The 11,260-nt window shown below is 52.7% G+C and overlaps 1 protein-coding gene across 7 annotated transcripts in view; it reads right to left on the bottom strand.

Annotated features, from left to right (window-relative positions):
• SLC35H1 (solute carrier family 35 member H1) overlaps nucleotides 1–11,260 on the bottom strand; it is a 39,954-nt gene that overhangs the window by 6,258 nt on the left and 22,436 nt on the right. For 5 of the 7 annotated variants that reach the window (XR_012996514.1, XR_012996515.1, XM_076352323.1 and 2 more), the window contains exon 9: nucleotides 127–293. Coding sequence is in view for 5 of the 7 variants with exons in the window: in XM_076352323.1 (XP_076208438.1) it covers nucleotides 129–293 (165 nt within the window). In the remaining 2 variants the exon portion in view is untranslated. Of the gene's footprint in view, nucleotides 1–126; nucleotides 294–11,260 lie in introns of those variants that run through there. The other 2 variants (XM_076352326.1, XM_076352331.1) reach the window with 1 other exon arrangement.

The raw sequence follows: 11,260 nt of genomic DNA, 5'->3' as shown, positions 1-11,260 counted from the left end.
TCCACACCACAGCGAGCCCAAGCCCCACACCTCTGCCTCAGGCCAGGCTACTCAAAAGCAAGAGGGTTTCACAACAGGGCGGTGGGCACCCACTAGCTCAGCCCTTCCCAGAAACTCTGGCGATACCTTCAGGAGACACAGGAGAGATGACAATGTCCTGGCTCAGTCTCAGTGGCTCTGCAGTCACAGAGCTTGACAACACCACAGGGAAGGTCTTCAGTCTGAGCTCCTTCCAGGCAGGTGGGCAGCTCTCCCTTCACCTTCACCTGCTGCCAGTGGCACATCGCAAACAGCTGTGGAGAGGACAGACAGAAAGCAGCAATGCAGACACTTGATCATGTCTGCCAGCAGATCCCTGATCCCAGGTGTTCAGTGCCCTGGCAGCCCTCCGCAGGGTAGAGGGGAGGACTCAAGAGAGGACTGCGCCTCACAGCAGTTGGGAGAAGTGGTGGCTTCAGAGTCTCAAGGGCCTTGTGCATCCTCTTGTTGCAGCCCACTGGCTCTCCATCCCCAATGCTCTGGACCCAGACCCAGGCTGAGCTTTGTGTTTCCAGCCTCTTGCAACATAGCTCAAGCTGCCTGAGCCGACTCAAATCCCAGGGCTCCCTATCAGCTCCCATCTGTGTATCTGAGATGAGAAAAGTGGCTGCAGGCACTGCCGGGGTTGCACCAACCTGACTTGGAGGGGGCAGGCTGAGACTGTTACTCACCAAGACTCTGCAGACAGCGCAACTGCACCTCCTGCCTTGGCTGCACCTCCCAGCGAAGGCTGCCCAGCACCTGCAGCCAGGATCACTCCTCAGAAGAGCAGCCAGATGGGAAGGTCTGTGTGAGCCTGATAACAGCTGCTGCTTGGCTGCTCTCCCTGGCAGGCCTGCATGGGGCACACAAGTGCCAGTGTCTGGGGCTCCAGGAAAAGCAGGGGCACGTGCCCCAAGGCCAGGCTGGCATCTCTGTCCTTGAGAGTCCCCAACACAGCTCCTCCTGCTAGAACCTCCCCAGGGAGTGCAGAGTGAATGCTCACACCCATGGCATAAGGGTAGGTGGGAAGTGCATACCCTTGGTGCAGTCAGACACTTTGCAAATACTGAGCCAGGCTCCTCGTGCCTACGGCAAGCACAGAACTGGGTGCTGTGGCGCAGAGTGAGAAGCCAGCACCTCTTCCCTACCAGGGCTCAAGGAATTTGTCCCTGCCCTAAGGCGGACTGAAGGACATGGAGTGGCTGGCTCTGGACCACCCAGGGCAGGATGGGAGCCCAAGGCCAGGCAAGTGCTTCACTTGCACTGAGATGCCAGCAGAGAAGCTGTGGATGCAAGGGGTAAAGAGAGAAGAGCAAGGTGAGAGAGAAGAGCAAGGCCTGGCTGTTAATGGCAGGAGTGCTGAAATTTACTTTTAATCTACATTCTAAACTGATTTTTAAAGTTCTCTTTCCTCTGGAGATGGTGAAAACACAGTGCCAAGTAAGCTGCCCCCACTTTTCTGCACAGCAATCAATAATCCATCATTGCATCAAACCAGATGGAAGTGGGCACCTTCACCCAGCACACACTGATTCCAATTCATTCACCCTCCACCAAAGGCATCTCAACAAGTAAAGCAGCTCTACGCTTCTTCACCTGCTGAACCAACACAGCACCAGAGCAAGGCCAGGGTCCTGAGCAGGCTGGGGCAAGTAAGCAAGGATGGAGGATGTTTCCTGGGTGTGGAAAGGAGAGGAAGGCCTAGAAAAGGTCTCCTGATGCCTGGGGACCATGGAAGTCACAGGCAACAGGACAAACAGGAGGGTCACCAGTTCAGCAAAAGTTTATGCATGCTTCTGCATCAGAACTTGCTGCCTCAGTCCTGGCAGTCTTGCAATTTAGATGGAGGGTAGATGTGATGGCAAAGACAAAACCTGGGCTTTTCAACCCATTCTCACACTCAGTGCCTGTGAGATGGGCTAGACTTGTTAGGTAGGTGAAGAGACCACAATGATTGTACTGGGGAAGGAGGTAGAAAACAAGGCAGAGAGAATGAAGATTGTGGTCTGTCACAAAACAATCAAAAAATAAAGCCCAAGGTCCAGCACTTGGCTTTTTCTCATGCAAACCTCTCTGCACCCTTGTTATCAGCAAATCCGGAATCAACCTCCATCCCCCTGCAGGTAAGGAAGGAGATGAGAGGGATCAGCAAGGCATTGCAAAATTGGTTCTATTTTTACATGCATAGGGGGCCTTTGAAGGAACAAGGGACTGCCCATCACCTCTATTTTCACCTGACAAAGGTACTAGCAGTTCCTGGGCCAGCAGTGCCCAAACTCTTGGGAGGTACTGTCCTTGGCTGTAGAGGCAGTACAGGCCTTTCTTTGGGCATCTTGACATTTTAGGGCCATGAATGTCCCAGGCAGGCTCCCCCCTACCTGCTGAGACCCTCCCCACCTCTTCCTGGCTTTTTCAGGAGATCTGTGCAACAAGGCTGCAGTTCCTGGTCTGGCTCCATGGCAGAGGCCGTGCTCAACTCCTGCCCTGCAGCACCAGGGAAGGGCAGGAACAGCAGCAAGGAGTGCATGATGCTGAGGCAGGCAGCACCCTTACCCTGAAGATGGCTGCAGGTGCCACTTCTGCACCAGTTGGAGAGACTTTTCTTCTGCAGCAGCCCTATGCTGACATCCAGACCCCAGCAGAGCTGCAAAAACAGTCTCCCCACTGGTGTTACACCCCACTGACCCCACCCTTTGCTAGTGCTTTGTGGCCTGAGGGAGTACAGATCCCAGCACCCCATCCCACCCCAGCTGCTCGCTGCTGCAGAGCAGAGCCAGGCAAACAACTCGTCAGGAACAAAGTCCCTTCCCCGAGTGGGCTGGGCTGCCTTGCCTGCGACTAAATATTCAGAGGCACTGTGCACTAGCCCTTTGATCAGCGATTTATCTCTCTGTGCCACAAGTTTCCTGGAGCCTGGCATTTCCGCCCCATGCTCAGCCTAAGTCCCAGGAGCCTGGGAGACAGGTGTGAGGAATTAGCTATAGGGACTAATGCTCTGACAGGAACCAGCACCAAAAGCAGGGGACAGAGTGTAATGTTTATTACATTTGAAGCAAAGCAAACGTGGCCTACTTATGTATCTAGAGAGAATTAATTGGGGAGCTCCACAAAGCAGCAGATTATAAATTAGAATCGTTTTCACCAACTTCAGCCCATTCATCTTATTTCACACCAGGCCTGTCAGCTCAGCCTGATGCAGCCGTGCGCAGCCCCAGACCCACAGGCTGCTGTCTGGTGGCACAGGGGGACTGTCAGCAGCCAGCCTCATGGGCACTGCATGCCTAAACCCACAGGAAGTATGTGAGGTCGAGCCGAGGCACACGCCTTGAATGGAAAGCAAACTCAGAGCCTTGAGGATGGCTCCAGAGGTGCTGAGTGCCGCCACCTGTCATCTGCAGGGGTATCCACAGTGCTCTGCTCCAGGGACTGGCCCCAGAGACAGCAGAGATGCCGGGTGCCTGCCCTGTGCTCCTCTATCCCCCTTCATTTGCTGGCAGCCAGCAGAGTGGTGGGGGGCCAACACGGCTGTGCATGCACCTCCTTACCCTCCCCGCCCTGGTTAGGATCCCAGATTAGGGACCAGGCTTTGCTGATGTGACATAACAGGCAACTTCAGGCCACGGTCAGGTGGAGACTCCCTTTGCACAGCTTAGAGGTCACTCCTGGGGACGCCGCCCATGATGTGCACGTGCCTACCCTGAGCTGCTGGGAGTGTAATGCTCTGCATGCCCAAGGCACTGGGGGCCTTGGACTCACACCTCACAGAGGGGCAACCCATTAACAGACAGATTCCTGTGCAAGGAGCAGTAGTGGCCAGAAACTGGCAAAGCAGCTTGTGCCTGAGGCACGGCAGCCCTCAACAGCCCAGGGCCCAGTAGGTGCCCCTGAGGGGCAATTCAAGAAATGCCCAAGGCATTTCAGGGATTCTGGCCTGGAGCCAAAACAGCCAGAGCAGCCACTGCCTCCCAGATGGTGGGATCGTGCCGGCACCTCTCAAAGCAGAGGATTAGAATAACTCTGATTTGGCTTATACTTATAGATCCCAAGGGGACAGCATGCAAAATACCATATTGATGCTGGGATCATTTCTCTCCGAAAGGTGACCTGCTGCCTTGCTGGAAGGAGTGTTAAAAAAGCCAGTGGAGATGGCTGGGCAACACCTGAAAAGGAGGATCTACTCCTGAAGATGCAGTTTGAGTCAGACCACAGCCACCATGATCTCAACTCTCCTGCCCTTCACGGTGATCAGAGGTGGACAGAACCAGAGGTGGGATCAGAGCCTCACAGCACCCACCTGTGCAAATGAGAGCACTCCCAGGAAGGTGTCTGCAGGGCTCCAGACACAAAATGGTTTCCACAGGGAGCAGCAAAAGTCTGGCCCAAGAGTCCTTCTAGCCCATGTTGTGTCTCCAGAGTGGCCAGGAGCAACTGCCTGGAGCAGAACAGGGACAGGGCAAGCAGGTATGATGCTCTTCCTGACACTCTCCCAGACTCCAACAATTTTCAGCTCAAAGAGACAAATGCCAATTTGTACTCGGTCTTTTCCACAAAACTATCCAGAAGCAGGATGCCCCAGGAGCTAGTGTTCTGCCAAGGCCTTCAGAGATGCACATAACAGCCTTGCCAGCTGACAGGGCCAGACAAGCTTCATCCCATGGCAGGGACTCCCGTCAACCCATTTTTAGCAGCTGTAGCAACCTGCATTGACATACGAGCCGTTTGGTTCAGCAAGCCCACAAAAGTCCACACTGTTTAAGTGTGTGTGATCAGGGCAGAGCACACCAGACACCCTAGCCCAGATGCGTCAGGCCTCACATACCGGGTCCCAGCCAGCTGCTGCCTTGTCCCTCCTGGCTCTGACTTGCACGGGGAAGCCCAGGGCTTCCAGGTGGGCACCAGGTGAGGAGTGCCTGCCACAGCCTGGTCCCATGCCAGAGTAGCTTTCTATCCCTCCACTGCCGCTCTCTGTGTGTCAGCTGCAGCCCCCACTCTGCACCTGGCCAGCTGATAATTTGTGTCATAAAGAGAGAGTTTGTTCAAATGGAATTACTAATTAGTATAGAAATACTATTAGCATCATTAATGCATTCCAAACAGTTCTGCATGCTGGCACCATGTGAAAGCAACACTGGGCCAGAGACCAAGGTGGCAAAGCCCAGCTCAGTTCTGCTGACGCTGAGCAGTGAAACAGCATTGTTTCTACCCCAGCACTGGTCTCCCTGGTACAGCAATCAGTAAAAGTTGGACCGGGACAGATTTGTGTCTGTGTGTGTGTACAAGCACACACGTGTGTGTGGTAGGGAATCACGATGACAGAAACTACCCAGCATGGGAATTTCAGGACAAGAGAGGGAAACTGATAGAAAGGAACCAAGGCAGGGGCATGGGGGTAGCAATAAAACCAAATGTAAAGTGGATTTATTATTTACTGCAAGAAACAATTGTGAAGTCACTTATTCTGGCTCTGTGCATCCTAAATGGGGTCTGCAGCATTTCTCATATCTCCCTAGTGTGCTGAGTGATTTTTTTACAATTGGATGCATGAGGCTGGGGTAATCTTATAAGAGACTCCAGAAGATCAGTTTAGTATTGATCATGTGCTGAATTTAAAGGCTTTCCACATCCATCTACTGCTGCTACTCAGGTGACAGCTCAACTGGGACCTGGGTGCTCACTGGGTGCCTGCACCCCAGAGCCACCTCATTTGGCTGCATCCTGTGGCTGGGCTGATGCACAGCAGCATGGGGGGGCCAACACATCACACTGGAGCTCAGTTTATGAACCAGCAGTCACATGGCTGCTCCCCACTGAGCCTTTTGATGAAGTCCCCCCAATGGATCAGTCTGCTGTGCTTCTCTCATCGCTGGGGCCAGCTGGTTGTGGATTGTAGCGGATCATACACTCATCTAACAGGGGCAGCAGCTGCCAGAGACCAATAGAAAAAGGGTGACGGTATAGAGAGCAGTTTGCACAGACCAGCACCTAATGCCAACACCCTGCACTAGAGTGACAGCACCTGGCACTGTCCCCAAGGAGGTGCCAGCTGCCACTGCAGGGCTGCCAGTGCAGGGCAGCCATAGCACCTAGACCTCTTCAGCATAGCCCCTCACCAGCTCTCACACAGGTGCTGCCAGGAGCCATTGCCTCCTGCATGGAGCAAAGAACTGGCCTTGGGCATGGAGGAGGGGGCTCCGAGCACATGGTGCTTCTCTGGATGCTGCAGACAGGACTATAAACTGAACAAACCTTCCTGAGCAGGCAAAGGCCCCTGCAGCTCCCTTATCTGGCAGGGTGTGACTGGAGCACAGCTGAAGCACAAAGGGCCCTATCACAGGCAGACCATGCCAGCAAGAGCCTGGAACAGCTCCAACCCTGGGGAGACAGGGTGATGAGAAAAGGCACACAGAGAGACACTGTGCAGGGAGGAATACACATGGAACAGGACCTCTGCCTGTATCTTGAAAGAAGTGTCTCCTGGTGTTTCCCTTGGACTCTGCATATCTTCTAGGCACGGGAGTGCAAAGGGTGAGGCCAGACTCCAGAAACAATGGCCTGGCAGCAGGATAGTTGCTGTGACATGCCCACAAATGTGACAGGAAGAGGGAATTCAGGCATTATGGGACTGTTAAACATTTTGCATCATGATGAGGTTTTAGTTTTTTCTTTTAATAATATGCATATTGGAAATTGTTATGAAGTCATGAAATCTGTGAGCCATGCTGTCCAAAAGGCAACCTGCTTTATGATGTGAAAATGTAAACTTACAAAGTGTTTTTTGCAAAACAAGTTAAATGTATGAAAAATCTACTGATTTACTGAAACAGGAGATGTGCAGGGTAGAAAAAAATTACTCTTCCAGGTCCATATTTACTCAACAAAAGACCTATATTAAAATAACTCTTAGAGCAGGTCACTGGCATTCTCACAGAGGTTGAGTGGCTGAAAGTAAGGTTACAACATAAAGAGGCCCTCTTAATCAGCAGAGAGAGCAGAAATTGCATGGACATGCTTTAAAACATCAGGCGCTTCTTCAAAATCCCCAGGCAAAAATTTGAGTCCAAACATCCATTTTGCACAGCCGTCAACTGGGGTGAAGTGGGGCTGAGCTGTTGCATAGCTGCCCACAGGTGAAAAAGTGCTGAGAGGCAGTACTCTCGACACAGGGCACTGTCCAGTGAGGACCTCAGTGCACTGTACCTGGTAGGTGCTTAGATGCAGATCTTAAATCTAGACATTCATAAGGCATCCAATTCTTTTGCTGTTGCTGCTGCTGCTGTTGCTTTGTTTTCAATAGCTGCAGCTAAACTTTTAACCTTTACATTGATGGAATGACCTAAACATGTTCTTCCAGGCTCGTCAGCAGCAAGGCTGTCTCACAGCAAGCAGAGAAATGCCTTTCCTTTCAGCCTGGCAAATCAATACGCTGTGTGGCTGGCAGACTTGGAGGTGTCCCCTGTTTAGAACACATGGAAGGGCCTCAGAGGTGGGATACAAGCATTTCTCCAGACTGCCAGGTCTCACAGAGAGGTGGGCACGAACCTCCATCTCCTTGGCAAGCAGGAGAAGAGCAGCTCACAATTTGGAAACCATGTAGTTGTTCCAGCTGGGAGGCTGGCTCTGGATGTTGCTGTCCCAAGCCTGTGGCTCTGCCAGCAGCTGAGGCACTTATTCAGCATCCTAGGATATCAGATGGCACAGAAAGAGTTACAGGAAGGAGAAGATTAATCGCGAGTTAATATGGTCCTGTGTTTTTTATTACTCTGAGAGTATTAAATTGATAGCCTGGTACCAAAGGCCAGAAGTGTCACCTCTCAACAAGATGAAATCTATGTAGCCTGTGGACAGGGGAAAGCCACAGATTTATAAAGGCATCCATAAAAATTAACATTTGGATGAGCATGTGCAAGAACAGAGACCGTGAACTGCAGCAGCAGGTTGGCAAGTAGGTGCCACCCCTGCATTTAGAGCCCAGCAGAGACCGTTGACTGGGTGCATCCTCCTGCACCAATCCCTGGCTGAGCGGGGCCCCAGAGCCGCTCTATTACCAGGAAGAGGCTGCCAGGGAGCTTTTGGAAGATGGTGGCATTTTGGTAGTGTTTTGGGGAGTAAGTGACAAAGGCAGGAACAGGCCACATCCCAGATCTCCTCGGGGGATCAGTCCCTGACCCTAGTGGTGGAAGCATCTCCCCTCGGTTTGGCTTAGACCAGACAGGAAGGCTCAGACTCTCTCTCCACCCTCAGCTTTCTGCATGGCTCAGTCTGTGCTGTCTGAGCAAGCACCAAATCTGGCAAGGCAATGGAACCTGGGGAACATGCTTTTCCACAGGTAACAGATCAGGGAGCCCAAAATATGTACTGTCATGCCAGGAGCCATGAAACGGTGACCACAGGCATACCCCATTGCCCCAGAGAGGCCAAGAGGCCCTGAGAAGACCTTGCCTCTCCCTTGCTGCCTCAGGACTCCATCCCACCATCCAGGTGCCCGAGGGCTGTCCCTCAGCACAGCAGAGACACTGGACACCCAGGACCCTGGCAGCTTTCAGGGTGCACAGCAAGGTGATTATGTCTGTGTGCATGTCACAGTGCGGGCACAGGGCAAAGAGACTGCTGACACATGGGCCCATTCAATGTTCTGTTACCACTGCTTGTAGAGTCAGGGTCTTGGCACCTCTGGGCCTCTGCCCTTCCTCTGCACAGTGAGGGCAATACTCCAGCCCTACCACAGAACTAGGGACACCACAGACCTGCTGGGATAGCATGGTGCTCAGGGCCACACACTTATCCAGACTGGCTGATCCTGCATCGCACAGCACACGCTTCTACATGTAGACACCATGGCATATCATAACTGTGTGTGCACTCAGCCACGTGCCATGCATACTGTGCTGCAGGCTCACACACCTGGTGCACTGTCTCAACACCCAGTGCAAATGGAGCCATTACCACTGCTGCCTGCAGTATGACTGCTTTGCAATTAAAGGAATGAAATGTTTATACAGGAATAAATCTGTGTTAATGAGGTGAATCCTGCTCCTGCCCTGACAGGCTCCAAAACAAGGCTAGGAACTTGGGGGAAGGAAGAAGGTTCAAACATGCGCTGCTCCCAGCCAGCAGCTAGGCCTGGGAAGGGAAGTGGGGAGGGTAAGTGGAGCAAACTCAGGCAGCTGGCTGGTTGCGTGCAGGAGCCACCCATTCTTTGATTTCCCTGTCTGGTCCCCCCACATGGAGTTAGCAGGAGAGACCAGAACATTGTCAGGCTTGCTCAGGCTCAGGAGGTCTTTGAGCCGTTTCCTTCCCTGCGAAGAGGACTGCACCTGGCTCAAAGATTTAGGGAGAGCACAAGCTATTTGGACAGTGATGCTGCCAGAGTGGGGACACACTGCTTTGGGCCCTTCCACCTCGACAGCCTGTCTAAAAAAGTCCTTTGCTGAAGCTAGCAGCAGGGGCTCTGCAGGAGGAAATCCCTATGCAGGTCATCCTCGCTCTCCTCTATTCCTCAGAAACACTGCACTAATCCCTGTCGCCTGCCTACACTGGAAACCACGGAGACACAGAATCCAATTAGCTTGAAATCTTGCTCTGCTTTCCGCACAGCATCTCCCTCGGATAGAGCTGTGGAGCTGCAGAGATAAATGGTGCATTAGGATTCCAGTGGGGTCTGGCAGGCAAGGATGGCTTTGGAACTGCAGCACCAGCCCAGGGAACGAGTGAGGCACCAGTGCACCTTTCCCAAGCTTCTCTCTCCACCTCTGCCTCATACCAACTCTTCCTCCTTGCTTGTCCTGCAGCACCATTCCCTCTGCTGAGCCTGGCTGTACAAGGTGAGGACTGGGGCTAGAGCCAGCAGGTCTCCAGGCTGGCTTACCAACCACAGGGCCTTCACTCTTTGCAGGGGGAAGAAAACTTCTTAGGGGCTGAATGGCATCAAAGCCACTTGGCTGCTGGGGGTGGTCAATGTGGCATGAAGTGCAGTGCCAGGGCCCATCTCCTCACCACTGCAACCCCCCCAGGGCACCTCTGTGCCCAGAGGTCCCTTCAGCACCAGCATGATGCATGTCACTCTCAGCTCCCTTGTCCCTCCTCCAGCAGGGACTGAGGCTGACTCTCCAGAACGATCTGGGGGACAAAGCAGGTCCCAACCCCAGAGACAGCAGGGAAAGGGGCTGAAACAGGTAATCCTCCCCCGGACAAGCTCAGCACAGCCTCTAGCCACGGCCAAGCAGAGCACAAGGGGTAACTGTTGCTGATTCTGTGCTATACCCTGGCTGTGCCTGTGGCAACAAGTGTCTTGTGCCTGACGCTACCACAGCCATGCCTGCTGTACTCACGCTCGTTCCTTGCACCCACAGTAAATTACCTGCTTTGCATTTTGCAGCAGCCACTTAACAGTATTAATTCATTGTGTTCTGTCTTTAACAAACACCATTATCATATCACCAGCCAGGATTATGCAAATCCTGCAAAAGGAATTATTTCTCTCCCCAAAGTCACCTTGATTTATCAGTTTTAGCCCAAAATGAAATAGAAGTTGCTTTGGATAAACTGTTTAAAAACATGACCACACCCAGGGGGCTGTGATGGCCCCATAGAACGAAACACACATCCAGGCCAGGCACAGCTGTGCCCAGCTGGGTGACCCTGGGCAGCTCTGTGCTGGACCCCACCAAGACCGCTCCTATGTCAGGGTGCAGGTGGACCTGGACACTAAGGAACCAGGCAGTGGACCAAGAGCTGGGGAAACAACCCCCTTGCAAAATACTCCTGGGATAACTCCATGGCTCCATTCCCCAGGCACAGGGCCATGGGGCAGAAGCATGCAGGGCTGGAAACAAAGAAACCTTCTGAAAGTGCATTAAGGATTGCTCTGTGGCTGCCACTAGTCTGCTCCCATCCCTGTCCCTGCTTTCCAGGCCACCACTTCAGGTTGAGCCTGCATCACGCATAACAAACCGGTATGTCCTCCCATGCAAGTGTGGATGCTTCTAGGGATCAATGAGCAAATCTGCATCCCACTCCAGGAATTAGCTCTTTAACAGGGTCCTCAAATAACCTAATGCCTTTGTCCATAATTTCCTTTGCTGCAGAGGTAAAGGCTCCCCGCCCCTCTGATGCAGCTAGACCTGGCTGCAGTTGCCCCATAGCATGTAAGGAAGCACTTGTATGATTAAAAGTAACCTTTTTCCCATTATTTGTCAGCAATTTGAGTCAGTCCTTCAGCAGAGGGCAAGAACAGCACCCT

Source organism: Aptenodytes patagonicus, chromosome 14, assembly GCF_965638725.1.
Source record: "Aptenodytes patagonicus chromosome 14, bAptPat1.pri.cur, whole genome shotgun sequence".
Lineage (NCBI taxonomy): Eukaryota > Metazoa > Chordata > Aves > Sphenisciformes > Spheniscidae > Aptenodytes > Aptenodytes patagonicus.
The sequence above is the reverse complement of the archived record's forward strand: the minus strand, read 5'-3'. Positions and strand labels throughout refer to the sequence as shown.